This window comes from Ornithorhynchus anatinus, chromosome X2, assembly GCF_004115215.2.
Source record: "Ornithorhynchus anatinus isolate Pmale09 chromosome X2, mOrnAna1.pri.v4, whole genome shotgun sequence".
Classification (NCBI taxonomy): domain Eukaryota; kingdom Metazoa; phylum Chordata; class Mammalia; order Monotremata; family Ornithorhynchidae; genus Ornithorhynchus; species Ornithorhynchus anatinus.
Window position 1 is genome coordinate 642,627 of NC_041750.1, and position 27,581 is coordinate 670,207.

A 27,581-nucleotide genomic window follows, 5' to 3' on the forward strand; every position below is an offset into this window, starting at 1 on the left:
GTGAGGGAAAACAGTATTCCATCCCCACTATTATTAATAGTAGTGGTATTATTTAATGCCAACGAGTCATTTCCGATTCATAGTGACTCTGTGGACACACTTTCTCCACAGCGTCCTATCCGCTGCCATAATTCGCAACCTTTCTAATGGTTCTTCCGTTATCGTTATGTCCTCTAGCCATCTGACTGCTAGGTTGCCTCGTCCACATTTTCCCTGGACTTTTCCTAGCATTAGTGTCTTCCCCAGAGAATTAGTCCTGATTATGTGTCCGAAATATGCTACTCTAAGTCACATCACCTGGCCTTCCAAAGACCACTTTGCTTTAATTTGCTCCAAATACCAAGGGCAGTCCGTGGTATTTGCAAAAGCCTCCTCCGATCCCACATTTCAAAAGAATTGATGTTCTTTCTATCCTATTTTTTCACTGTACAGATGGGAAAACTGAGGCCCAGAGAAGTATTCGGCTCCGCCACTTGTCTGCTATGCAACCCCGGGCAAGTCACTTAACTTTTTCGTGCTGCAGTTGCCCTGTCTGTAAAATGGAGAATAAGGCTGGGAGCCCCCTGCGGGACAGGGACTGTGTCCAAGCTGATAAGTTTGTATTTACCCCAGTGCTTAGTACAGTGCCTGGCATGGAGTAAACACTTCACAGATACCATAATAAAAAAGTGCAGGCCAGTGGCAGAACAGGGATTGAACTCAGGTCTCCTGACTGTGTGCTAAGCTGTGGAGTCTCCACTGTGCTCCTCCTGTTGCAGCGGGCCTTGGGGGCTGGGTAGACCCCCGGGGAGGCCCCCGAGTAACGGCCCAGGGCCAGCACACAGACCGGCAAGGCCCCCCCAGCTCCATTGTGACCTCAGCAGGCCTGGCCTGGGCGGGAAGCATCAGTGAGACACCAAGGCTGGGCCACGGGCCCTGACCCCACTGCCCTCCCTGGGGCCGTAGCCGGCGACAGAAGCCACGGCAAGGGGAGGACGAGCCCAAGCCGTGGAGACACCCACATCCGCCATGACGGCCACTCCGGCCAGCTGGGGACAGCACCTCCTATTGAGGATCCTTCTCGCGGCCTCGCTGGGCAGAGTCCAAGCGGGGCAGTGGGCCACCAACGATGTCCAGGCTCGGAGCTCAGGGGAAGGAGAGAAACAGTGTGAGGATGCGGGAGGTGGTCTCGGACCAGGCGGCGGTCTGGCCGGGGGTGGGAGAGGGCACTGGGGCCCTCGAAGGAGAATGACCAGATGGCCCAGTTCAGCTGGGACAGTCCGGGATCTCGGCACAGGGCTCCGGTATCATCCTGTGTCCATGTGCTGCCCCGAACCCCAGCGTCCCAGGGCTGTTCCTCTGGCCAGCCTGCGGACCTGCCCGGTGAGGCTGGGAGAACAGCAGCTGCTCCTGGAGCTGGAAGCCCCCTGGAGACCCGGGGGACGCTGTGCCACCCGACCCACGGAGAGGGTGTGGCAGGGCAGGAGGATGACATCTCCCAGAGGGGGACCTGTTGGTGCCCACACACCTCTTCACGGGCCCCACACCCCCACTCTCTCCCCACAGTAACATGTGGACGCCCGCTGGCCCCCCAGGGTCGGAACATGATGCCAGTCACTGGGGGCACCGAGGCAAGGCCCGGAGAGTTCCCCTGGCAGGTGAGCATCCAGATCAAAGGGGAACACCTGTGTGGAGGAGCCATCCTAGACCGCTGGTGGATCCTGTCAGCCGCCCATTGCTTCTCCGAGAGCAAGAAAGTAGGAACCGCAACTGTTCCCCAGGGCATCGGCATCATCAATGGACACGCTGAGTGTCCGTGCTGGGGGGCTACGTTGGGATGGAGAGGGGAGAGTCAGAAATGGTCGATGATCTGTGCTGGGACACCAAGGCAGAGTCAGAGATGGAAAGGGGAGAGTCAGGGGTTGGATGCCCCATTCTGGATCACTGGAGAGCCAGGGAGGGAGAGAGGAGATTCAGGGGTGTTGGAAAGACCACGCTGGATCCCTGGGGGAGTTAGGGGTGTTGGATGGTCCACACTGGGTCACTGGGGGAGAGTGAGAGACAGCGAGGGGAGAGTCAGGAGTGTTAGATGGTCCACAGTGGGGTCATCAGAGGTGTTGAATGGTCCATCCTGGGTCACAGGGGGAGAATCAAAGGTGTGGAATGGCCTGCACCGGGTCCCTGGGTGGGGGAAGTTGGGAGTGTGGGACAGTCCATGCTGGGTCAATGGGGGACAGTGGCCCCTGACTCACCTAAGCCCTCTTGCTCCGTGATGAGGTCAACTGAGCTGGGTGTCATGCTGGGCTCCCATGACCTGCAAAGCCCAGATCGTGAGCACAAGGCAGTCAACGGGACCATCGTACACCGGCACTTCAACCGCGTGTTTAACGACAACGACGTGGCCCTTCTCCTACTCTGCTCCCCCACTGACTTCGGCAAGCGCAAGTTGCCCATCTGCCCGCCGACGCCTGGGGGTCCTAGGGCATGGAAGGACTGCTGGGCGTCCGGCTGGGGCGTCACCGAAGAAGGTATGTGCGTCTGCCCTTTCCTCGGGCTTTGGACCTCGATCTTGGGCCACCCCGTCCACTTGGAACACAGTTCTTGCTGGATCTCTGAAGTTCGGTCCTCCCAATAACCTCTGGAGACAGGGAATTGTGAGTATTAGAGGGGGACTCAAGAGTGGCCTCACTGGGGACAGTGTACCCTTATCTCCCCTTGGGTCAGGGGGCCAGGAGATGCCTTCGATCTTGCAGAAAGTCCACTTGCAGCTGGTCAGCTGGGAGCAGTGCACCAAGAAAACACACTTCCTCACCCAGAACATGCTCTGTGCTGGACACAAGAAAGGGGGAAAGGACACCTGCAAGGTAGGTGGGCTCTGGCACCACAGTGGCATCCGCCCAACCGCCCACCCCCTAGTGCCAACTCAAGACCTGAGATGCTTCCCTTTTCCTGGAGAGGTGTGCCTGGTCCTTTCCTCTGGAGCAAGCCCGCCCCCCGTCAGTGATTCAAAATCGCCTTCTGACCTCTGGGCTGGGGGAGGAGGAAGTTCCTACCCTGATTTTCTTTCTCAGGGTGACAGTGGGGGGCCACTGGTGTGCACCTCGGGGGCCCGACAGCGGTGGTACCAGCTGGGTATCGTCAGCTGGGGCATAGGCTGCGGCAGGAAGGGCCGCCCCGGGGTCTACACGGCAATGCCCAACTACCTGGACTGGATCCAGAATGAGACCTCGCTGGCGGGCAGACCCTACTCGCCACTCCCGGGCTCTGGGCATCCCGCTGCCGTGTCTCTGCCCTGGCTGGTCTCCCTTCCTGCCTCCCTCTGGCTCCTCCCACTCCCGGCCTCCCTCCCCTGCAAATAAATGCTGCCCTAAATCCTTCCTGCCTGGTCTCCTGGGACTCACGCAGTCGGGGGCATTGGCCAGGGGAAAGCACCTGGTCCTGGTCCCTTCCTTCACCTGGGAGGTCCCTCTATAGTAGCCTGCAGCCCTGACAGACTCTTTGGAGGGGGTTGGGAGAGAGGGGGCATCTCCACGTGGGACACAGCAGATACAGAACAAAGAAACTGGTGAAAGCTCGGGTCCCTTAGTCCCACAAATAGATCAATCAACGGTATTTATTGAGCACTTACTAAGCGCTTGAAGGAGTAAATATTCTCTGCCCACAAATAGTTCACAGTCTAGAGTCACAAAGTGTGGTTACAGATAGAGAATTGGGAGGGAGGGGGCTGTGCTTAGATGTAAAAGCCCCATTAATTTGTGTTTGGCTCCCGCCTAGACCAAAGGATCCCTGAGGCCAGGGATTGAGACTACTAACTCTTATTGTGTTCTACCAAGCGCTCAGTACAGTGCTCTCCATTCAATTTATTTTAATGGTATTTGTTAGGCATTTGCTATGAATCAGGCACTGTACTAAGCACTGAGGTAGACACAAGCTAATCTTGTAGGACACAGTCCATATCCCACTTGGGGCTCACAGTCTTAAACCTCACTTTTACAGGTAACTGGGAGACAGAGAAGCTAAGTGATTTGCCCAAGGTCACACAGCAGACAAGTGGGGGAGACAGGATTAGAACCCTGGTCCTCCGACTCCCTGGCCCTTGCTCAATCCACTGGGCCAATGCTGCTTCGTCGCTGGCATTCAATCGATTCCACAGATCCACCGATTGCCTGAGAAGCTCGAGATGAGGTGGGGAGACTCCCCAGCCCCCCAAACCCCACCAGCTCTCACTCCTCTACTGTGACATCACCAGAACATCTCTAGCCTGTAAGCTCGTTGTGGGCAGGGATTATGGTAGGATGGTACTCTCCCAAGTGCTTAATACAGTGCTCTGCACACAGTAAGCGCTCAATAAATACGATTGACTGACCCATAACTCACGTCACCATCCGGAGGCCACGCTTCCCCCTCCCCACCCTACGGCAGGTTCGTTGTATTGTGATGTCACCGGTTCTTGGGACCCCAACTGAGTGCCACCCCTCCCTGTCCCCCCCAAGCAGGCTCACTCTACCCTATTGTGATGTCACCAGGGCAGGTGGCTCTGGAAGGGTCTGGTGGGGCTCTGCCAGAGGCGGTTGGCAGGAGGGCGACAGGATGCTGCCAACGCAGCTGCTCGCCTCCCTGCTTGTGGCCTCCGTCCACACGGCCGGGGCGGGTACGGTGAGCCCTCCCCTTAATGGGGATCCAGGCCTAGGGCAGCTGGCAGGCCTGCCACCCCCATCCCTCTCCCCCAGACACATACACAAACACACACACAGAGGTCTCCCAGGGCCTCTGCCCCCCCCCCCGCCCCCACTTTCAGGGGGCTCACCCTCCCCTTCTTTCACTCTGACCCCCACCCCAACCCCAACTTATGAATAGAGGGTGGACAGGACCATTACTGGATTTGTTCCCCAATCCCCACCCCTCCAGGGTGAGGGGTCCCCACTGGGTCTGATCAGGAGAGTTGGGGGAAGAGGAGGAGAGCAGAATTAGAAGAAACAATAGGAAACACTTCTTCACACTGGGAATCCTTGCCCATAGGGAGCTGTACAGCAGGGAACCCCAGAAGGTCCAGAGGGGTTTGGACAGATCCACAGATGATCGTCTGTGCTGGGTCACTGGGGAGAGAGTCAGGGATGGAGAGGGGAGAGTCGGGTGTGGGATGGTCCATGCTGGGTCACTGGAGGAGAGTCAGGGATGGAGAGAGGAGAGTCGAGGGTGTGAGATGGTCCATGTTGGGTCACTGGGGGCCAGTCAGGGTTGGAGAGGGGAGAATCAGGGGCGTTGTACGGTCCATGTCGAGAGTGAGAGTCGGGATGGAGAGGAGAGAGTCGGAGGAGAGGTATTGGATGGTCTGTGCCAGATCACTGCGGGGGGTGGGGGGCAGTCAGGAGCGTTGGATGGTCCGGGCTGGGTCACTGGGGGAGAGTCAGGGATGGAGAGGAGAGAGTCAGAAGAGTTGGGCAGTCCATGCCGGGTCCCTGTGGGGGTGAGTCAGGGGTGTACCCGGTGGGATTCACAGGGTTGGCGGCTCCTGTCTCCTCCCAGTCTGCGGCGTGAGGCCTGGGTTCGGATCCTCCGGCAGACTGCAGTCCCGGATCGTCGGGGGGACGGACGCCGCAGTAGGCGAGTTCCCGTGGCAGGTGAGCATCCAGTTTCACAGGGCCCACTTCTGCGGCGGCTCCATCCTCAGCAACTGGTGGGTCCTCACGGCTGCCCACTGCTTCACTAGAATGTGAGTGTCGGGGTGCTCCGGGGGAGGGGGCAGGGGGCCCTAGGCGGGGGCGAGGGGGTGGGACCCAGGGACGGGTAGGTCCCCAGAGGAAGCCAGGTCCACCCCTGGGATCCAGATCACTAGATCCCCCACTGAGGGAGAGGGGCGGGAGCCCAAAACCAGCCGTCCTTCCGCACCGGCCCGTCCCGTGTCTCCCCAACCACTCGTCTGACGCCCCTTGGCCATCCTGGGGGGCTCAGTTTTTGCCAAAGTGCCAGGCCCCCTCACCTCACGCCTGCCCTTACTCTCTTGTCCCACTCCAGCCTGGTCCCCCTCACCCCACCCCTGCTCTCTCTCCCTCGCTGCCACCAGCCTGGTCCTCCCTGCCCCGTCAATCAATCCATCAAATTTATTGAGTGCTTACTATGTGCAGAGCACTATACCAAGTGCTTGGGAGAGTATGACCCAACAGAATCGGCAGACCTATGTCCTATGCCTCCCCTGGGAAGTAGCGAACGTGGCCTAGTGGAAAGAGCACGGGCCTGGGAGTCAGAGGACCTCGGTTCTAATCCCAGCTCCGCCACTTGTCTGCTGTGTGATCTTGGGCAAGTCGCTCTTCGGTGGGCCTCAGTTACCTCACCTGTAAAATGGGGATTAAGAGTGTGAGCCCCATGTGGGACAGGGACCGCGTCCAACCTAATTAACTTGTATTTACCCCATTGCTTAGAGCGGTGCTTGGTACGTAATAATTATGAAGCGCTTGCTTACTTAAGCGCTGCGCAAATACTATTATTGTTCCCTGTCACCTCTACTGCAACCAGCCAGGTGCTCCCTGCCCTGCCCCCCTCACTGCCCCTTGGCCAGTGCTCCCCTTTGCCCTCGCCAGCAAATCCAACCTGAACATCGCAGTCGGCACCACACACCTGGACAGCCCCAAGATGGAGAGAAGGAGGCTGGATCGGCTGGTGATGCACCCCCAATTCAGCCAGGAGACGATGGATCACGACATCGCCCTGGTCTTGCTCGATACCCCCTTCCATTTTGGCAAGGACACGGGACCCATCTGCATGCCGCTACTGCGCGATCCGCTGACCTGGCCAGACTGCTGGGTGGCCGGCTGGGGCCAGACCGCAGAAGGTACGGTAGCCGGCGGGGCCGGGGGTGGGTACCAGCTGGGCCGGGCTCTGGCAGGGCTGACTCTGCTGCCCCTCGCTCTCTGCCCACAGGGCGGGAGAAGATGAGGCTGGCAGGGAAATGGAGAGGGACAAAAGAGAAGGGAAGGGGAGAGGGAAGATATGGGCAGCGGGAGCAACTGGGAGCTTAAATGCCCCTTGACACAGTCTTCATTTTGGCTCCACAGAAATCCCTTCCAGGGTTCCAACTTCCCTAGGGATCCAGCCCCCGGCCCTCCCAAGGTGTTCTGGCTCCTGTTCTGCAGCCATCGGGCTGAGGGAGGGCAGAGTGTGTGCAGAGGGCGGGCAGTCTTCCCAACCCCCTTGTCTCCCTGGCCAGGAGAAGAGCATCCAGTGTCCCGCACGCTGCAGAAAGTAGAAATGAAGGTGATTCCATGGGACAGGTGTGCAGCCCGGTTCCCCCAGGTCACCCACAATATGCTGTGCGCCGGCTTCGAGGAAGGAGGTCGAGATTCCTGCCAGGTAGCTCAGTAGCCACAGGGGCCCAGTCCTGACTCCCTGGTTCCCCGGCTCAGGGATGGATGCCAGACCCCAGCAGGGACCGGGGGGGAGCTCGAGACGAGCAACGGGCCGGTCCCTTCCTCAGACAGGGAGTCAGAGGACGTGGAATCTAATCCCGGCTCCTCCACTTGTGTGCTGGCTGCCCTTGGACAAGCCACTTAACTTCTCTGTGCCTCAATTACCTCATCTGCAAAATGGGGATTATGACAGTGAGGCCCACGTGGGGCAACCTGATTACCTTGTATCTACCCCAGGGTTTCAAATAGCGCCTGGCACATAGTAAGCACTTAAATACCATAATAGTAATTATTATCGTCATTAACCTTACTGCCATGCAATGGGGCTTACATTACCTCCTAGTGGCTGGGCAGCAGGCAAGCGATCTGTGCTGTCTTTCCTTCAGTCGTATTTATTAAGCGCTTACTCTGTGCAAAGCACTGTACTAAGCACTTGGAAGAATTCACTACATCCACAGACCCATTCCCTGCCCACAACGAGCTCACAGCTAGAGGGTGAGACGGACATTAATATAGATAAATTACAAATAAATTATACATGTGTGCTCTGTAATAATAATAACTGTGATATTTGTTAAGTGCTTACTACGCACCAGGAACTGTTTCAAGGGCTGGGGTAGATACAAGATAATCAGGTTGGACGCACCCCTGTCCTCCACAGGGCTCACAGTCTTAATCCCCATTTTACAGATGAGGGAATTGAGGCACTGAGAAGTCAAGTGACTTGAGCAAGGTCACAGGGCAGACAAGTGGCAGAGCCAGGATGAAAACTCAGGTCCTTCTGACTCCCAGGCCCGGGCTCTACCCACTGGACCACGTTACAGAGGGGTGAAATGGATCAGGGCGGGACAGGGGCAGCTGTGGCCTGAGGTTGAACGCATCTCCCTGCTTGCCCCCTCTCTCTGTCTCCGTGTCAGGGAGACAGCGGGGGGCCCCTGGTCTGCAGCTCAAAAGCCGGAGAGAAGTGGTCCCAGCTGGGAATCGTGAGCTGGGGAGAGGGTTGTGCCCGCCCCGGGAAACCTGGGATTTACACCTTCGTGTTCAACTACCTCAACTGGATCAAGACGGTGACTGCTCAGGAGGGGAAGCCCTTCATCCCCGAGGGCCAGGCCTACACCCCCAAACCCTCCCCCAGACCCATCCCCCCACCCGTCCCCGCGCCCGTCCCCGCCCCCACCCCCGCACCAGCCCCCAAACCCATCCCCAAACCCATCCCCAAACCGCCCCCCAAACCGCCCGTCCCCAGCTCTCCCGAACTCGAGAGCGCCGCTCCTCCCCTCCAACCCCTTTCCACCTGCTGTCTCCTGCCCTGCCTCCTCCTCCTGCTGGTGGGGTCTCTTCTCTCGGGGGGATAAACAGCCGCTTCATCCATGTCTCCGAGTCCATCTGCGGGGTGGAGAGGGGGGACCTTGAGAATGGTTGGGGTGGGGGTGGGGAAGGGGAAGTCTGTACCTACAGATGGAGTCCCAAACTGGGTCCAGCGGGACCACTTTCTAGAGTGATAGGGACAGACAGAGCCCCAGAGGCATAAAGTTGCAGAGAGACAGGTGGGGCCCAGAAAGAGACACAGTGAAAAAATGGACAGAGGCAGTTATAGACTTAAAGACGCCGCGAGAAAATTCTAGATAGGCCGCAGAGAGCGAAACAGAGACGGAGAGAGAGTACCCGGCAGGGAGACGCAGAAAGAGACTCAGGAGAAGATGTGACTTCCGAAGTATTCTCCCCCAACCCCGGAGTGAATGAACTCTGACCCTGCTTCGGCCCCGCAACCAGCAACAGGAGCTGCGTCACCTAACTGGATGGCCAAACCCCCTCCCCCGATAGTGAGGACCCTCCAGCAGCTTAAATAGGAGACCCTGTTCTTCCTCCCCTGCTCCTGAGGAGGGGACAAGCCCACAGGGTCTGGGCTCTGGAGGGAGGGGAGGAAGACAGAGTGAGGAGGGGGGGAAGTTGAAGCCCCAGATTCCACCCTGCCCCCACTCCTGGACAACCCCTGACCCTTAATAATTGTTTGCTCCCGTCACAGCAGGGAACACGACCATCCTCCCTGCCCTACAAGCCTATAACCTTGGCTTTATCTTTGTCTTATCGCTCTCCAACCAGCACATTGGGTCTGTCATAAAATACTACCTATCCTATCTGCAAGACATCGATAGCATTCACCCTTTCCTCTCCAACCAAACTGCTACTACGCTGATCCAAGCACTTATTTCCCTCTTCGACTACTGCATCAGCCTCCTCGCCTCTTTCTCTTCCCTCTCCAGTCCATACTTCACTATGCAGCCCAGATCCTATTTCTGAAAATGCGTTCAGTCCATGTCTCCCCTCTCCTCGAAAACCTCCGATTGCCGTCCATCCACCTCCACTTCAAATACCACAGTTACTATTATCCGCTTTTAGGCACTCAATCAGTTCTCCCTCTCTTACTTTACCTGGTCCATTTCACTTCTTCCCTCATACCTCCAAGAGGCCTTCTCTAACTCAGCCCTCATTTCCCTTTGGTTGTATACCTCTGAAGCCCTTTAATACTCACCCCACCCCACAGCATTTATGTACATAACCTCATATTCTATTATTTTCCCTATCTGCAATTTATTTTAATGCCTGTCGCTCCCTGTAGACTGTAAGCAGCTTGTGGTCAGTGAACAGGTCTACCATCTCTATTGTATTGTACTTTTCCAAGGCCTTAGTATGATGCTCTGCACCCAGTAAGCATTTGATAAAAACCACTGATTGACTGCCAAGCACTGAACTAAGCACTGGGTTAGATACTGAATAATCGTATCAGATACAGTCCCTGTCTCACATGAGGCTCACACCGGGCGTTTAAATCCCCATTTTGCAGATGAAAGGGAGGCCCAGAGTCTCACAACAGACAAGTTCATTCATTCAATAGTATTTATTGAGCGCTTACTATGTGCAGAGCACTGTACTAAGCGCTTGGAATGTACGAGAAGCAGCGTGGCTCAGTGGAAAGAGCACGGGTTTAGGAGTCAGAGGTCACGGGTTTTAATCCCGACTCCACCACCTGTCAGTTGTGTGACTTCGGGCGAGTCACTTCACTTCTCTGGGCCTCAGGTACCTCATCTGTAAAATGGGGATTAACTGTGAGCCTCACGTGGGACAACCTGATTACTCTGTATCTCTCCCAGCGCTTAGAACAGTGCTCTGCACATAGTAAGTGCTTAACAAATACCAACATTACATTATGTGCAAAGCACTGTTTTAAGCGCTGGGGGGAATACAAGGTGATCAGGTTGTCCCACGTGGGGCTCACAGTCTTAATCCCCATTTTAGCACTGTGAGCCTCACGTGGGACAACTTGATTACCCCGCATCTACTCCAGCTTAGAACAGTGCTCGGCACATACTAAGCGCTCGACGGATGCCAACGTTATACAAGTGGCCGGCCTGGGATTAGAACCCGGGTGCCCGACTCCCAGGCCAGCGCTCTCCTAGGCCACTGTTTGCAGAGAGCTATACTAAGCGCTTACCGTTGTACTGAACATCGCCTTCCTGGTTTTCTAAACTCCGATTCTGTCACCTCTCAGTCTGGTCCATCCAGGCTGCAAAGCCCCGAGCCCTGGCCATCATCCAACCCCATGGATCTACCCTTTCAGCGTGGCTCAATGGAAAAAGCCCGGGCTTGGGAGTCATAGATCATGGGTTCGACTCCCGGCTCTGCCACTCGTCAGCTGTGTGACTGTGGGCGAGTCACTTCACTTCTCTGGGCCTCAGTTCCCTCATCTGTAAAACGAGGATTAACTGTGAGCCTCACGTGAGACACCCTGATGACCCTGTGTCTCCCCTAGCGCTTAGAACAGTGCTCTGCACATAGTAAGCGCTTAACAAATACCAGCAGCGTGGCTCAGTGGCAAGAGCCTGGGCTTCGGTGTCAGAGGTCATGGGTTCGACTCCCCGCTCTGCCACTCGTCAGCTGTGTGACTGTGGGCGAGTCACTTCATTTCTCTGGGCCTCAGTTCCCTCATCTGTAAAATGGGGATTAACTGTGAGCCTCACGTGAGACACCCTGATGACCCTGTATCTCCCCCAGCGCTTAGAACAGTGCTCTGCACATAGGAAGCGCTTAACCAATACCAACATTTGAATGAATTATTACCACCCGCTTGATGCTGCGCTCTTCCCGTCCGCCACTAGGTGGCGCCCTCGCGCCCCTTTCTGGTCCTCTAGTTCAGCCAACGTCCTGCTGCTGCGCTGCTCGCCACTAGGCGGCGCCTGCGCGCGGTTCCCCGATGGGGTCCAAGAACGAGGGATAATAATAATAATAATAATAATAATAATAATAATAATAATTATTATTATGGTATTTGTTAAGCGCTTACTCTGTGCAGAGCACTGTTCTAAGCGCTGGGGGAGATACAGGGTCATCAGGTGGTCCCACGTGAGGCTCACAGTCTTCATCCCCATTTGACAGACTGAAGCCCAGAGAAGTTGTGACTTAGGCACAGTCACACAGAGAAAGGGCCTAACAAATACCCTAATTATCATCATTATTTTGGGGAACAGGCGCCATTCCGTGCTCCGTCCCCCACACTCCCACCCCGGCCTGGCTCAGGGTGCAAAATGGTTTGGAAAGGGTAAGGGACAGTGGATACGGGGGAGGTTTTCGGGGGAGCGGGGCAGGGGATGTCCTGCAGGGTCCCCCCTCCCTCCCGGAGCAAAGGGGTCAAGGCAGAGTTGGGGCCGGGGCTGGTGGAGGGAGGGAGGGAGGATGGGGCCAGGAAAGCGGTTTCCCCTTCATCCCGGGAACAATGACCACGGGGAGGGTCCGGGCGGAGTTATGAATGGACCAGGTTCGCAACAGCATTAATGGGGGGGCAGGGGTGTGTGTGTGGGGGGAAGCCGACTATCCAGCTGGTGGAAAATCCACAAGGGTGACCCCCGGCTGCACAATAACCTCCCGCTCTCTGAGGACCGGGCCCACCCCCTCCTCCATCCCCGAAATCCCCCGGCCTCTTCCTCCGGTCAAGGTCGGGCCTTTTGTGAGACCCCATTTCCTGCCCTCCGTGGGAACCGCTCCGGGGGGCTAGGGAGGCTCTGGGGAAGCAGGAGGAGGGGGTCACCTGCCCCCCTTCCCCTGGAGAGAGACTGTACTCACAACGACCCTCAGAGGTTGGACAATAGCCGGTCCGTCTGGTCGTCGGGGCCGCCCCGTTCCCCCAAGCAGGGGCCTGGGCGAGGGTGGAGAAGGGCTCTGGTTGGAAAACAGGCTGGGAAAAAAGGGCCCCGACCCCCTTTCTGAGCTCACGGGTGGCTGGGCAGGGAGAAGACAAACCTGGAGGCCCTTAATGAGGGAGAAAGCAGATACACTTGGAAAGGACGAGCATGAATAAGTGAAATGAAACCACCCAAAAAGAACAGGTAAATGGAAGAAACTCGTGTCAGCAAAAGTCTGGAGAAGGGCTAATGGGGCCACCTAAACAGGTGGTGGAAGTAGGAGATGTCAGTGTGTGCCTTAAGTGTGATATTTATTGAGCACTTACTGTTTGCTGAGCGCAGGGGTAGATTCGCATAGTTAGCTTGGACACAGCCCCTGTCTCCCCTAAAGTTGGTATTTGTTAAGTGCTTACTAGGTGCAGAGCACTGTTCTAAGCGCTGGGGTAGATACAGGGTAATCAGGTTGTTCCACGTGGGGCTCACGGTCTTAATCCCCATTTTACAGATGAGGTCACCGAGGCACAGAGAAGTTAAGTGACTTGCCCACAGTCACACAGCTGACAAGTGGCAGAGCCGGGATTCGAACCCATGACCTCAGACTCCCCGGCCCGGGCTCTTTCCACTGAGCCACGCTGCTTCTCTAGGGTTCTCCCCTCTAAGATAAGGGAAGAAAAGGGATTCATTCATTCACTCGTATTGAGCACTTACTGTGTGCAGAGCACTGTACTAAGTGCTTGGAAAGTACAATTTGGAAACAGAGAGAGACGATCCCTCCCCAACAACGGGCTCAGAGGCTAGAAGGGGTTAGACAGACCACAAAACAAAACAAGATGACACACATCCATAGCTTCAAATTAGATAAATAGAATTATAGATCTATACATATCATTAATAAAAAAATGAATAATAAATATTTACAGTTATACACCAGTGCTGTGAGGCTTGGAAGGGGGTAGAACAGAGGGAGGGAGTAGGGGAGGAGGAGCAGAGGAAAAGGGAGACCTCATTTCTCTGAGTCTCAGTTACCTCCTCTGTAAAATGATGATTATTTAAGATGGTGAGCCCCATGTGGGCTGGGGACCGTGTCCGACCCGATTACCTGGCGTCCACCCCAGTGCCCAGAACATTGCCCGGCACATAATGAGCACACAACAAATACCTCAATGATCCTCATCATCACTACTATTATCTTATCCCCATTCTCCAGAGGAGAAAATTGAAGCCCAGCGATTTTAAATGACTTACGCAGCAGGTCAGCGGTAGAGCCGGGACTCAAATCCGTCTCCTTACTCCCAATCCCAAGCTTTGTCGCCCTCATTATCAAGTGTATTTACTGAACTCCTGATGGCAGAGTGCAAGTACGGCAAAGCAGCAGGGCCTAGTGGAAGAGTACGGGGTCTGGCAGTCAGAAGGACCTGGGTTCTAATCCTGACTCCAGCACATGTCTGTGGTGTGACTTTGGATAAATCACTTTACTTCTCTGTGCTTCGGTTACTTCTTTTATAAAACAGGGATGAAAATTGTGAGCCCCATGTGGGACAGGGACTGTCTCACCCAATCAGCTTGTATCTACACCTGTGTTTAGTACAGTGCCTGGCACAAAGTAAGTGCTTAACAAGTATCATAAAAAAAAAAAACAAACAAGCCAAATACATGTTCTCTGCCCACATGGAACTCACCATCTGATGTGTAGGAAATAGGCGTCTGTAGCTTTGTGTGATTGTGAGATAGTTTGTGTGTGGCTGAATGTGGAAGAGGGTGTCTGAAAGGGTGCCTGCTGGTTGTGCGGTTAGCCGCACTGGTGTCGGGGGGGGGGGGGTGTAGCTGCGCGGTTGGGCTGGGCCTCTGTGTAATCCTGGAGGAAGGAGGTTTCTGACCGTGGTAAGGACAGGCAGGGGTAGCTGCCTGGAGAGAAAAGAGGAAAATGCCAGTGAGGCCCAAATAGACCCTGGAAAGGGGATTATAAAGTTGCCTGGGGTTCCCACCCCAGGCGACTGCTTCCTCCATTCATCCTGGGGGAGTGGGAGAGGGAGGGAAGGGTGGCTAGAAGTAGAAGGACTCCAGATGCTCCTAAGTCTCGTTTCCTTCCTCCAGGGAGCCTCGGGCTCAAGAGGTAGGGTGAAAGGGAGCCACTCAGGAGGTTGGGGGAGTGGGCTGGGGGAAAGGGTCAGAAGAGAGATGAGGGAAGGGGAAGAATGGTGAAAGGGAAAGGAGTCAGGGAAGAGAGGTGGGATTGGTGGTCTTGGGCACCAGTCCATATTGTCTTCAGGCCCTTTTCTGTAAGTCCTTCCCAATGCCGGGATGACCCAGTCTGGGCCCAGGCCCAGCAAAGGCCATTTGGAACCCAAATGTCCAGCTCAGGGCATTGTGGAGATGCCCATCTTCATGTCAAACAAGAGAGTGCTACTCAGTGTCTAAAACCATGGGCAATACCCCGCGGTCAGTCCCCCGGCCCACGCTGCCCAGGACACCAGGACATCGGGAGGAACTGGGGACTGGTGACCCTCCTGGGCCCTCTCCCTCATCGTTGGACCCCTGATCCTCTCCTACTCTCATCCCACACTCCTGACTCTCCTGTCTGTAGCCCTGCCTGGCTTTCTCCCACTGACCCAGGACAGACCGTCGGATGCTCCTGCTTCTCCCTTCTCCATCTCTGATTCTTCCCCAGTCACCCAACATGAACCAGCCAACACTCCTGACCCTCCCCTCTCTATCCCTGACCCTCTTCCAGTGACCCAGCACGACCATCCCATACCGTGACTCTCCTCCCTCCCTCTCGACTCTCCCCACAGTGACCCGTCCTACGATGACTTAGGAATGAGAACAGAATCTAATGGCTTCTGGTTCCTGACTGATTCTGGGTATCTGGGGTGGGCATCTGACCTGTGAATTCTCCCCTGACCAGTTCTCTCCCATACTCAGTCGCTTTGATTACCAACTGCTCCCGTCATCCCCCCGGGTTCCAATCTCCAGCTTCCTCCTCCGAGTCTCCTCCTACCCAGCCGGATTCTCCCCTGGAAGGGGGCTTCCCCATCAGCCTGGAATTTCCCCCTCTTCCTTCCCATTGTGGACACCTGACTGGCCACATTGTCTCTCTTCCGGACTCGAAGGAGTTGACCTTCCTGCCCCCGACCCCCCAGCCTCCAGGAAGGGGATTCTGCTCTGCTCCCCCCTAACCGTGCCCCTCCCCCATTTCTTTCTCATGGTATATGTTAAGTGCTCACTGTGCATCAAGTACTGTCCTAAGCAATGGAGTAGATACAAGGCAATCAGTTTGAACACAGTCCCTGTCCCTCATGGGGCTCAGTCAGAGTAGGGAGGAGGATTTAATTCCCATTTTACCGATGCAGTGCTGAGGAACAGAGAAGTGAAATGACTTCCCCAAGGTCACACAGTAGTCAAGATGGGATTAGAAGCCAGGACCTCTGTGTCCCAGCCTGGGCTCTTTCCACTAGGCTACACGGCTTCTCAGGCCTACCAGACACCAGGGAGTCCAAACTTTGTTGGGGATAGGGAGGGAGAGTTTGACAACAGAAAAATCTCCTGTTGCAGCCTCTCACGTTCCGATGGGATCGATCCCACCGGTAGAAGAATCATCAATCAATGGTATTTATTGAGCACTTACTGTGTGCAGAGCACTGAACTGAGCCCTTGGGAAAATGCAATACAATGGAATTGATAGACACAAGGAGTTTTCAGTCTAGAGGGGAAGGCAGGCAATGAAATAAATTGCAGAGAGGAATAAGGACAGTAAGAATACGGACATAGGTGCTGCGAGGCTTAGGGTGGTGGTGAGATATGAACGAGGAGGGAGTTTCAGGCCAGAGGGAGGTTGTAGAAAAGGGTCGGCGATGAGATGGACTGTACTCTCCCGAGCACTTAGTCCAGCGTTTTGTATACAGTAAACACTCAATAAACACGGAATGAGTGAATGAGAGGACGAGATAGAAGTACAGTGAGTAGGTCGGCATTAGAGGAGCGGAGAGTGAGGGCTGGGTTGTTGTAGGAGATCGGCGAGGTAACGTGAGAGAGGGAGAGCTGATCAGGGCCTTAAATCCAATGGTAAGAATCACCTTCCTCCAGTCCATTTCTGCTCTAACAGACACCCACACGTTCTGAGATCCTCCTGCCCAGAAAGCAGCGACCACTCCTCTCTCCCCAGCCCATAACTACCCCCCACCTACTCAAAAGGTCATTTCCATCAGACAAATCACCTTACTATTCCTCTGTCCATGATTCCAAACTCCCCCCGGGCCCCTTTCCCCGGAGTAAAAAGTGATTGAGCACTTATTGTTGAGCACTGCGCCTGATACTCGGGAGAGGCAGAGACACCCATTTCTACCCTCAAGAAGCTTACGATCCAGGGCTGTGATCACCAGCTGGGGAGTCCACCATCTGAGGGGCTCTGAAGAGACCTGGTTGAATAGGGTATGGGCTCCCCCGGGACACCTCTGGTACCCCCACCCCTCCCACCGCCAATCGCAGATGGCACGGCGGGGCGGCGAAGGTGAGGCGTGGGAAGGGGCTTGGCGTTGACCTGAATGGATGGGCTTTATGGGCCCCTTTCCTTCTCCCACACCGCCCCTGAATCCTGGACGTCGGTAGGGCCACAGGCCGGGCTGCTTCCCCCCATATCCCCCCAAAGCGCTTGCACACACACACACTCTCACCCGTACCCGTAGGCTGTTCCCACAGCAGGGGCCCAGCCCGGTACACAATAGACTCCACAACAAATCCAAACAGGCCGTTCGCCGGGGGGCCCGGAGGGGCGGGGTTGATTGTTTCATTTCTGGATTGAATCCCAATTTTATATGGCTGGGGGAGGTGGGGAGTGGGGAGAGGGAAGGGAGGACGGGGGGAAGGAAGAAAGGAAGGAAGAAAGGGAGGAGGGAGGCCGCCCCTGACTTTCCCCAGTGACCCAGCAGGGACAATCCCGCACCCCGACTGTCCCTTCTCCATCCCCGACTCGTCCCCGGTGACCCAGCACAGACCATCCCACACTCCTGACTCGGCCCCAGTGACCCAGAGTGGACAATTCAACAGCCCTGACTCTCCCCTCTCCACCCCTGACTCTCCCTCAGTGACCCACATGATTGTCCATCCCTGGATCTACCTAAATCCCTTTGGATCTCCTCTTGTTTCCACCTGCACAGCTTCCTGTGCAACAGTCAACATCATTATCATTTACTGAGTGCTAGGCACTGTACTAAGCACTCAGAAGTATTCAGCAGTAGCAAAAGCCTCATTTTCCCCCCCTCAAGCCTACACTTTAGCTTCTAGACTGTCAGCTCTTTGCGGGCAGGGAATGTGTCCGCTTATTGTGGTATTGTACTCTCCCAAGAGCTTAGTACAGTGCGCTGTGTACAGTAGGCCCTCAATAAACACGATTGAATGAATGAACTTAATGGGCGAGGCAGACAGAGATGACTGTCATCAAGTGACATCAGGTGGGGTAGGTAGACCAGGGAGCAGAACAAAATACATCAGGGTGAAACGGCCAAAGAAATACAAAAAGGAAAAATGTGTGAGCCTGAGATCATCTCTGCTGACTCCAGCTGGGGGAAATCAATCAATCAATCAATCAATCAATCAATCAGTGGTATTTCTTGAGCACTTACTTTGTGCATAGCACGGTACTAAGCGCCTGGGAGAGAACGATACTACAAGGATTAGCAATCGCACTCCCTGCCCATAATGAACATGTACTGAATCCAGCCCTTCAGCCCTAGCGGAGCCCCCGGCCCTGGTGGGATAATAAATCGGTAATAATAAGCCATAGGACCCTGGGTTCTAATCCTGGCTCTGCCACTTGTCTGCCGTGTGACCTTGGGCACGTCACTTAGCTTCTCTGGTCCTCAGTTACCTCTTCTGTAAAATGGGGATTAAGTCTGTGAGCCCCATGTGGGACAGGGACTGTGTCCAACCTGAATAGTTTGTACCTACCCCAGTGCTTAGAACAGTGACTGGCACATAGTAAGCGCTTAGCAAATACCCAAAACAATACCCTGGGTATTCTGCTTGCTTCCTTCCCCAGTTCTACCGCGTAGTAAGAGTAAAAAATACGTACCGTGACAGTTGTTAAACCCTTACTTTAATAACGATAACTGTGTGTTAAGCACTTACTACGCGCTAAGCACTGTTCTAAGCCATGAAGTGGTCGTGCGAGTAGACGGCAGGCCACATCACCATGGGGGGCGGGGGGTGTCCTGGGACAGGGCAGGGTGGTCTCCTGGCACCCTAGCGTGGTCTTGTGCAGAGAATGAATGTTGTCTGAGGACCCTGACAGCTCTAAAATGGAGTCCAGGGAAGCAGGAATGGCACTCTCTGCCATCCTTCTCAGGTTTGGGGCATCTCTCAGGGTGCCTTGCTGGTGTGTGGGTGTGTGGGCGTGCGTTGGGGGAAGCAGGAGAAGCAGCGCGGCCTAGTGCGTAGAGCACCAGTCTGGGAGTCAGAAGGACCTGGAGCCTAATCCTGCCACTTGTCTGTTGTGTGACCTTGGGCAAGTCACTTCACTTCTCTGTGCCTCATGTGAAATGGGGATTAAGACTGTGAGCACGATATGGGACGGGCACTTGTGTTCAACCTAATCGGTTTGTACATCCTCCCCCTTCTTAGTTCAGTGCCTGGCATATAGTAAGGGCTCAACAAATATTGTTATTATTGTAAGTAATAATAAATTAGGAAAGGAAGGCGCCGGGGATTGAGGAGTGGGAGCCCGGGAGAAGCTGGGCTGCGCCCCCAAAACAATCCCCCCCCCCCTCAGTGGGGCCTTTGTCCTTCTCTGGCCAGAGGGCGGCGCTGCAGTGCTGCCACGCGACCAGCAGAGGGAGCCAGTCCTCAGCGGCGCTGCCATACCGCGATATGACCAGCAGAGGGGGCCAGTCCCCAGCGGCGCTGTCATACTGCCAAATGACCAGCAGAGGGAGCCAGGACCCAGAGCGCTTGGGGCGGGGGGGGGGGGGGGGGGGGGGCTTCGACGCGACTCCTAAGAAGGGGGTGGGGAGGGGCTGCTCTGCCTCTCCGCCCCAGCCGGCTGACATAATAAATAATCCGCCCAAAGTTTTTAAAGGTAAAAATCCACCAACCATTAATAAGGTTCCCGGGACCATACATCACCCTGAAGCTCGCTGGCCAACCTGCCGATTCTCCTTTCCTTGCAAGCGGCTTAGAGGGGGAGGGGGAGAGATGGGGGCAGGGGCGGGTCCAGAACTGTGTGGAGGATGGAGCTGGGGAGCGAAGGATGAGCCGGGAGGAGAAGTCTCAATCCCTTGTCCCGGAGGCCTTCTATTGAATGGAGGGGTCCCCCGAGCGGATCATCCCTCCCTCGCCCCCCAAACCCCTGAACTCATCTTCCTTGCCCTCCCCTCCCCCTATCTCCGGCACCCCGCGCCACCTCGACGGCATATCTTTATTTCTTGCCTCCCATGTTCAATTCGCCTCTGAATCGCACCAGATCTTCCTCCCGGTGGCCCTGGTCCGCCTCAGGGCCTCTCCACCAGCCTCCTCGCCTCCAGCCTCTCCCCGTCTTAGACTCTTGCTACACTCTAGCGGTGCTAATCACCTTCCTATCATCTCAAACCCTCTGAACCCATCGCTCTCCTCCCCTAAAGCCTCCGATGGCAACTCGTGTCCCTCTATAATATTATAGTATTCATATTATATCAGAACGATATTACAGACATAGTGGCCCTTAGGTAAAGATCCACAAATGTAGGTGGATATCTATAAATTTATTTATATTAATATATCTGTCCTGGGAGAGTATAAGACATATATCTTTATATATATACTTATACGTCTGATGTAGATGGATATAGGTATCCGTCATATACTCTCTCAAGTGCTCAGTACAGCGCTCCTCATACAGTAGGCGCCTAGTACGGTGCTCCCAACACAACAGGCCCCCGACACAGGGCTCTGCACCCCCTAGGAGTTGCAAGATACTAACGAGTACGACCTCGAGAGCAGAAGGGGCGAGACGAAGAAGCGGAGCCGAGAGGCGGCCAGCACGAAGGCGCCGGGGCCAGTGACGACCGGTCCATCCTTCTAGAAGTCCAAATCGCCCTGGTCAAACACAGCGGCTGCTTTTTCAGGGAGGGGGCTCCCCCGGGACTGCTCCCCGATCCCAGCAAGGGGGCCGGTCGAGTGGAACCCGGGGTCCGGAGGGACTCCGTCCCCTTGGCGGGAGGAGGAAGAGGAGGTGGCGCTTCGGAGGTCGGGACCCCCACCGGGCTCGGCCCCACCGAGGCCGGGGTCCCGCCCGTCCCCCCCCGACCCTTTCTCTCCGGCCCTTCCTCCGGGAGTCCGGGAGTAGAGGGGGGGGCGGGGGCCGGGGCCCGGGGGAGAGGCCACGCTGCGGGCTGAGCTGGACCGCAAGGAGAGGCTGTCATGGGAGGAGTCCCCGGGACTGTCCTCCCCTTCGAGCCTCCTTCCACGGCCTCCTCCTCCTCCGGGCCCTTCCTCCTCCCCACTGCTGGAGCTGCACTGGCCCCTTGCCCTCTCCCCAGGGTCCCCGGGACCTCCCAGGTCCGGCTCTTCCTCCTCCTCCTCCTCCTCCTCCTCGGGGCTCCGGAGGCTCGTGGGGGGGGGGGGGGGACCCCGCGGCTCCTTGCCGGAATTCCCCGGCTCCCCCCGCGACCCCCTCGTCCGCCTCCTCCGCCCTCCGCCCCCGCAGAAGGCGCCGCAGGTCGAAGGCCTCCTGGGCGGGGGGTCGCGGGCCGGGCCGGCCCGGGGAGGCTCCCGCATCCGCCTCCCTCCCGACGCACGCATGGCAGGGGCAGAAGGCCCGGCCCGCCGCCTGGTCCCCCCGGGGGTCCGGGGAGAGGCTGGGGGCGGCGGGGTCCGGGCTGCGGTCCCTCCTGTCCCGCGACCTCCCCCGTCGCGGCTCCGTCCGCGGCGAGGCCTGGACGGTGGCGGGGGCCGGGAGGATGGGCAGGGTGGGCGGGGTGGCGACGGGCGGGGCGGGCGGCGGCTCCGGCCTCCCCGCTCGGCCCCGGAGCTTGCGGACCTCCCCGCGGACGGCGGCCCGCAGCCTCCGGCTCAGGTCGCGCCGCAGCTCGCCCACCGTCCCGGCCAGTCGCCGGGCCGGGCCCGGACCCCAGCGGGCCGCCCGGTCGGCCGCGGCCCGGGCGTGGCGCGCCACCAACTCCCTCTCCACCTTGCGCAGCAGGCGCAGGGTCCGGCCGAGGTCCGGGGCCCGGGCTGACCGGCAGCGGGGAGGCTCCGGAGACCCCTCGGGGCTTCGCCCATCCGCGGGCCCGGGCCCCTCCGGCCCCTGCTCTTCCTCCCTCTCCCTTGGTCTTCCTTCCATGGGCTGGCCTCGCTCCTTCCGCTGGACGGCTCCCGGAGGAATGCCTTCCTCTTCCCCGGCTCCCTCTCCACTGTCCCCGGGTCCGGCTTCCTGGTCCAGCGTGTCCTCCCTCTCTCCCTCTCCTGCCCGTCCAGCTCCAGTCTCCTCGGCCAGGGATTCCTGGCCTGCGGCCTCTGGGTCCCGCATCTCTTCCCTGTCTCCCTCTCCCGTCTGCCCAGCTCCAGTCTCTTGGTCCAGCATCTCGTCCCTATCTCCCTCTCCCGCCCGTCCAGCTCCAGCCTCCCCGGCCGGGGACTCCTGGCCTTCACTCTCTTGATCCAGCGTCTCTTCCCTCTCTCCCTCTCCTGTCTCCACGGCTCTTGTCTCTTGGTCCGGCATCTCTTCCCTGTCTCCCTCTCCTATCTGTCCAGCTCCAGACTCCCGGTCCAGGCTCTCTTCCCTATGACCTTCTGCCGTCTCCCCGGTTCCAGCCTCCTGGTCCAGCGTCTCTTCCCCGTCTCCCTCTCCTGCCCGTCCGGTCTCCTTGGCCGGGGACTCCTGGCCTTCACTCTCTTGATCCAGCGTCTCTTCCCTCTCTCCCTCTCCTGTCTCCACGGCTCTTGTCTCTTGGTCCGGCACCTCTTCCCTGTCTCCCTCTCCTATCTGTCCAACTCCAGACTCCCGGTCCAGGCTCTCTTCCCTATGACCTTCTGCCGTCTCCCCGGTTCCAGCCTCCTGGTCCAGCGTCTCTTCCCCGTCTCCCTCTCCTGCCCGTCCGGTCTCCTTGGCCGGGGACTCCTGGCCTTCAGTCTCTTGGTCCAGCGTCTGTTCCCTATCTCTCTCTCCTGTCTCTACGGCTCCTGTCTCTTGATCCGGCGTCTCTTCCCTGTCTCCTTCTCCTGTCTGTCCCGCTCCGGCTTCCTGGTCCAGCATCTCTTCCCTGTCTCTCTCTCCTGGGTCTCCAGCTCCAGTCTCCTCGTCCGGCGCCTCTTCCTCCTCTTCGCCTCCAGTCTCTCGGTCCGACATTTCGTCCTTGTCTCCCTCTCCACTGTTCCTGTCTCCAGGCTCCTCGTCTCCAGCTACCTGGATCTCTTCCCCGCCTCCGTCTCCTATCTCTGCGGCCTCAGTCTCCCCGCCCAGGGTCTCTTGCTCGTCCTCCGGCCCCCGGCGAAGGCCCCTTCCCGACCTGGGCCCGTTCCCGCCTCCCTCGGCCTGGCTGGGGGCGGGCCCTGGGTCGGGGTTCGGGGGGCTGCAGCCCCCCGTCTCCCCGCACCCCCCGGGGCCGTCCGGCCGTCCAGCCAGGCTGCCTTCCCCGGACCCGCCGGACCCGCTGCGGACGTCCACGCCCGACGACGACACCGGGGACCCTTCCCCGTTGGTGGACGGGTGTGAGGGGTCTCCCCGGGGCGCCTTGGGGGGCTCGGCCCGCCGGGGGGTCACCCCCTCCAGGCGGCCCCCGAGCCCCAGCCCCTGCAGGGCGCCCAGCAGCTCCTGGTAGCCGGCCGCGGCCAGGCCCGGGCCCGAGCCCGAGCCCGAGGTCTCGGGGCCAAAGAGCCGGAGCTGGGCCAGGCAGGTGACCAGAGCCTGCAAGGAGCACCGGAGTTTTCTGCCCATGGCCGGGGACACCTCGGGCAGGCTGCTGGCCCGGCCCGGGCCTCCCGCCCCGGGGCCGGACCGCGCCGCCCCCGGTGGGTCGGGCCGGTCCGGGGTCTTCCCGGGGCCCCAGGGGGTCCCCGATCCAGCCGGGGCGGCCCAGGCGGGGACCTCGGGACTGGGACGGGCGGCCACGGGCGGCCCCCAGGCCGTCGACCCTTCGGGCTCGGTCCCTTCTCCGTCCCCCGGGGCCTGCGCGGCCCCCGCCCCCAGCTCCCAGCCGAGGGGCAGGGGCGCCGCGGGGATCTTGCTGAGCCACTGGTGGACCACTTCCACGGGGGAGCTGTCGGGCAGGGCGTCGGGGCCCCCCCGGCCTCGCCCCCGCGGGCCGGGGGTGGCCGGGCCAGGGCTGCCCCCCGCCCCGGGCACCGGGGACACCCAGAGTGGCCTGGCGGGCCGGGGGCGGGGGGGACCCTTCTCGACTTCTCCTCGCCTTGCTCCTCCCCGTCCCGGGGCCGCCCGGGAGCTGCGCCCGGGGGGGCGTCCCCACCTCCCGCGGTCCTCCTCCACCGGGGAGCCGCCGGGGCTGCCGCTGCCCAGGGAGGAGCGGAGGAGTCGGGGGGCGTGGGGAAGGTCGCCCGAGGAACCCCAGCCCCCGCGCCCCCGGCCCATCTCCCCTGGAGACCGCTCCTCCTCCTCCTCCTCCTCCTCCTCTTCTCCCGCCGCGCCGGGGGCCAGCCGGTCCCGGGGGGGCCGCTCACCGCCCCCCAGGGACGACGAGGACGGGGAGGAGCAAGGCGAGGAGAAGTGGGCCGGGTGGCGGGGCGCCGGGCGCTCGGGGGCGAAGAGGGGGTTGGTCCAGAGTTGGTAGCCAGGCCCGGGCCCCCGCGGGACCGGCCGGCCCCCCGCCTCCTCCGAGGAGACCCCCGGGCCGTCCCCGGCCCTTCCCCGCCCGCCCGGCGCCCCGGCCTCGGGGTCCCCCGTGGCGTGGATCCCCCCGAGCCGCCTGGACCGGCGCGGGCCGTCGTGGCCCTGCAGGAGGAGACGGACCCTCATCTCCACCGACACGGGCCCGACCCCGGCCCCGGGGGCGAGGGGAGCCGGGCCGGGGAGCGGCGGGGCCGGGGGGCTGGGGATGATGCGACGGCGGCCGTCGAGGCCCGGCTGCCTGGGGGCCGGGGACGCCCTTCTGGTCCCGCCGCCGGAGTCCGCCCGAGGGTGGATGATGCTCCGCCGGCTCTCCAGGCGCAGGGGCCCTGCCGAGGAGAGGGAGGGAGGGAGGGAGGGAGGGACGGAGGAAGAAAACAGATCCAGGGATGGAGAGGGACGAGGCCCGGGAGCCCCCTCCCCTCCTCCCGTGCCCCTGAGGCTCAGGGATGCCCCCTTGGGGGGCCACCAGGGACCCCGGGCAGCGGTCGTGTGACCGGAGACTCACACCCAACCCCGGATCTGCCCGTCTACTTGTTCTGTTGTCTGAATCCCCGCTTCTAGACCGTGAGCCCGTTGTTGGGTAGGGATTGTCTCTATCTGTTGCCGAATTGTACTTTCCAAGCGCTTAGTACAGTGCTCTGAACACAGTGAGCGCTCAATAAATACGGCTGAACGGAGGAATGGTTCCTGGCTGGGGGTTGCGGGCGTCTCCGCTCTCGCCGCTATTGCTCACTGCCTCACTCTCAATTTCTGAATCCATCCCATGGCTCATAATGATAATGATGGTATTTGTTAAGCGCTTACTAGGTGTCAAGCGCTGTTCCAAGCACTGGGGTGGATACAAGGTAATCGGCTTGTCCCACGTGGGGCTCACAGTCTTCATCCCCATTTTACAGATGAGGTCACTGAGGCACAGAGCAGTTAAGTGGCTGCCCAAGGTCACACAGCAGACAGGTGGCGGAGCGGGAATTAGAACCCATGTCCTCTGACTCCCGTGCCTGTTCTCTTTCCATTAAGCCACGGTGCTTCTCCAAGCAGCTCATAGGCTTCCCATACCTGCCAATCAATGGTACTTTCTGAGCCTATGAGTGCAGAGCACTGTACTAAGCACTTAGGAGAGCACAAAAGAAAGAGTAGACATGAGCCCTGCCTTCAAGGAATTTAGAGTCCAAACTACGATCCCCGTGTAAAATAGCGATTGCGTCTGACCTGATTATCTTGCATTTAAACCGGCGCTTAGTATAGTGCGTGGCGCAGAGTAGATGCTTAAACACCACCCGAATTATTGATAGTAGCGCTCCAGACCTCAGCTTCAAAGGTTCCTGAAATCCCACCTCCTCCAGGAGGCCTTCCCAGGTTACCCGGCCCCCTCTGCCAAGCTTTGCGCCCTTATGCGCTTACCGGATTTTTAATTTTCTCGCCTTGATCCTGCCGCTACCTGTTGCTTTCCTTCTTGTTCCCACTGTAGAGGCACTGTCTGTGCCTGCCCGCCTCCCCCATTAGATTACAACACCCTGGAGGGGAGGCAACCCTGTGTCTCTCACTTTCAGTGAAGGCTCCTCAGCGCTTAGGACAGCTCAGGGCTCTGCGATCTCAGGACAGGCCGCCCTCCGGCTGAGGGCCTAGCGGCTCCGTTCTGCTCTCCCCCAGTGCTCTGCGCATAGTTCCGTGCAGAAGCAACGTGGCCTAGTGCATGGAGCATGGGCCTGAGAGTCCGAGGGACCTGGGTTCTAATCCTGATTCCTCCACTTGTCTGCTGTGTGACCTCGGGTAAGTCGATTTTTGCCTCATTTATCGCATTTGGAAAACAGGGATGAAGACCGTGAGCCCCATGTGGGGAAAGGACTGAGTCCAATCCGATTCCCTTGTACTCCCCCAGGGTTTAGAACAGTGTTTGGCACTCGTTAAGCACTTAACAAATACCATCATTACTACTATGATTATTCCGGCAGCCTCTCGCCAGCGGTCCCCGCCATGGAGGTGCAGATCCCCACCGACCCCCCGACTCACCATTCCTCTGGGCAGCCGTCAGTCCCGGGAGCCCCTCGACGGCCCGGAGATATGGGGAAACCATCACCTCCTCTTCCTCCTCCTCCCCCTCCTCCTCCTCCTCCTCCTCTCCGGCCTCCATCGCGGGCAGCGGACTCTGCTCCAGGCCGGGCCGCTTCTGCCTTGCGGTGGAATCGCGGTGCGGGTCCTGGGGTGGGGGACGGAGGGAAGGGGGTGAGGACCTGTCCTGTTCCCCAGGCCGCCTCCAGCGCCCGCTACCCCGTGGCTCCGCCAACATCTTCAGCCTGAGACCCTAAACCCGCTGGCTTAGTGGCAAGAGCCCGGGCTTGGGAGTCAGAGGACGTGGGTTCTAATCCCGACTCCGCCACTTATCAGCTGTGGGACTTCGGACAAGTCACTTCACTTCTCTGTGCCTCAGTGACCTCATCTGGAAAATGGCATTAAGGCTGTGAGCCCCACGTGGGACAACCTGATCACCTAGTATCTACCCCAGCGTTTAGAACAGTGGATGGCACATTGTAAGCGCTTAATAAATACCGTTATTATTATTTCTCTCCATCCCCCTGGACCTCTCCAGGCCCCTCCCTCCGCCGGCCCCCGCGACCCCCGGGGAGCAGCCTGACCCACCGTCCTCCGGCCGGTCCTGGGGGGCGGCTTCAGCGGGAGCCGGGGCTGCTCGGGGGGGCCCTTACGGGTCTGGGGGCTTCTCTGCGCCCCGGTCCCACCCCTCCGGACGCCGGGGTCCCCGCCCTTCCCCGGCGCCCCCCGCCCTCCGGGGTCCCGCTGACCGCTCTCCCGGGGTCCCGCCCTGGCGCCACCGGCCCGGGCCGGACCCCGGTCGTCGAAGAGGGGGCGACCCCACGCCTCCGGCTGCGCCGGGGGCCGGAGTGGCGACAGGCCCCGGGGCGCGCCCGGGACCGGGGGCAGTTGGGGGGACAAGCCCCCCGGCAGGGAGCCCAGCGTCCGGCCGGGCCGGGGGTGGGAGGACAGGGGCAAGGCCCCGCCCCGGAGGTCCCTGCTCGAGAAGAAGGTCATCTTCGGGCCTGGGGGCGCACGGGGTCTCGGGACCTGTGAAGACAGAGCAGTCAAACCGTCAGGTGGTTCACAGGAACACCATTTCCCCCCCTCCGGGGTCCCCCTCAGCCCCCTCCCCTCCAGCCTCCAGAAGCCCCCTCCCCCCAGCCTCCACGATTCCCCCTT

At 58.8% G+C, this 27,581-nt stretch overlaps 2 protein-coding genes across 2 annotated transcripts; one reads left to right on the plus strand and one right to left on the minus strand.

The window, feature by feature from the left end:
- Positions 1 to 1,638: 1,638 nt before the first annotated feature.
- Positions 1,639 to 20,609, plus strand: PRSS55 (serine protease 55). Its single transcript, XM_029053277.1, has 7 exons — positions 1,639 to 2,507; positions 2,733 to 2,843; positions 5,506 to 5,692; positions 6,558 to 6,808; positions 7,184 to 7,326; positions 8,300 to 8,710; positions 20,490 to 20,609. Exons 1-7 carry the CDS (start codon positions 2,069 to 2,071, stop codon positions 20,607 to 20,609), a joined length of 1,662 nt encoding a protein of 553 aa, XP_028909110.1. The 5' UTR covers positions 1,639 to 2,068.
- On the minus strand, positions 20,606 to 27,416 carry LOC114807425 (collagen alpha-1(I) chain-like). Its single transcript, XM_029053278.1, has 5 exons — positions 27,009 to 27,416; positions 23,992 to 24,473; positions 21,878 to 23,784; positions 21,430 to 21,760; positions 20,606 to 21,134 (listed from the first exon to the last, which is right to left on the minus strand). Exons 1-5 carry the CDS (start codon positions 27,414 to 27,416, stop codon positions 20,606 to 20,608), a joined length of 3,657 nt encoding a protein of 1,218 aa, XP_028909111.1.
- Positions 27,417 to 27,581: the final 165 nt, after the last annotated feature.

Coding starts and splice junctions, on each gene's coding strand:
- PRSS55 (XM_029053277.1), top strand. CDS start 2,069: ATGGTCCACAGTGGGGTCATCAGAGGTGTTGAATGGTCCATCCTGGGT. Junction 2,508..2,732: donor CTGGGGCGTCACCGAAGAAG/GTATGTGCGTCT, acceptor TCGATCTTGCAG/AAAGTCCACTTGCAGCTGGT. Junction 5,693..6,557: donor GCCCACTGCTTCACTAGAAT/GTGAGTGTCGGG, acceptor TGCCCTCGCCAG/CAAATCCAACCTGAACATCG.
- LOC114807425 (XM_029053278.1), bottom strand. CDS start 27,416: ATGACCTTCTTCTCGAGCAGGGACCTCCGGGGCGGGGCCTTGCCCCTG. Junction 24,474..27,008: donor CCAGGACCGGCCGGAGGACG/GTGGGTCAGGCT, acceptor CTCCTCCTGCAG/GGCCACGACGGCCCGCGCCG. Junction 23,785..23,991: donor GTGGAGGAGGACCGCGGGAG/GTGGGGACGCCC, acceptor CCTGCCCGACAG/CTCCCCCGTGGAAGTGGTCC.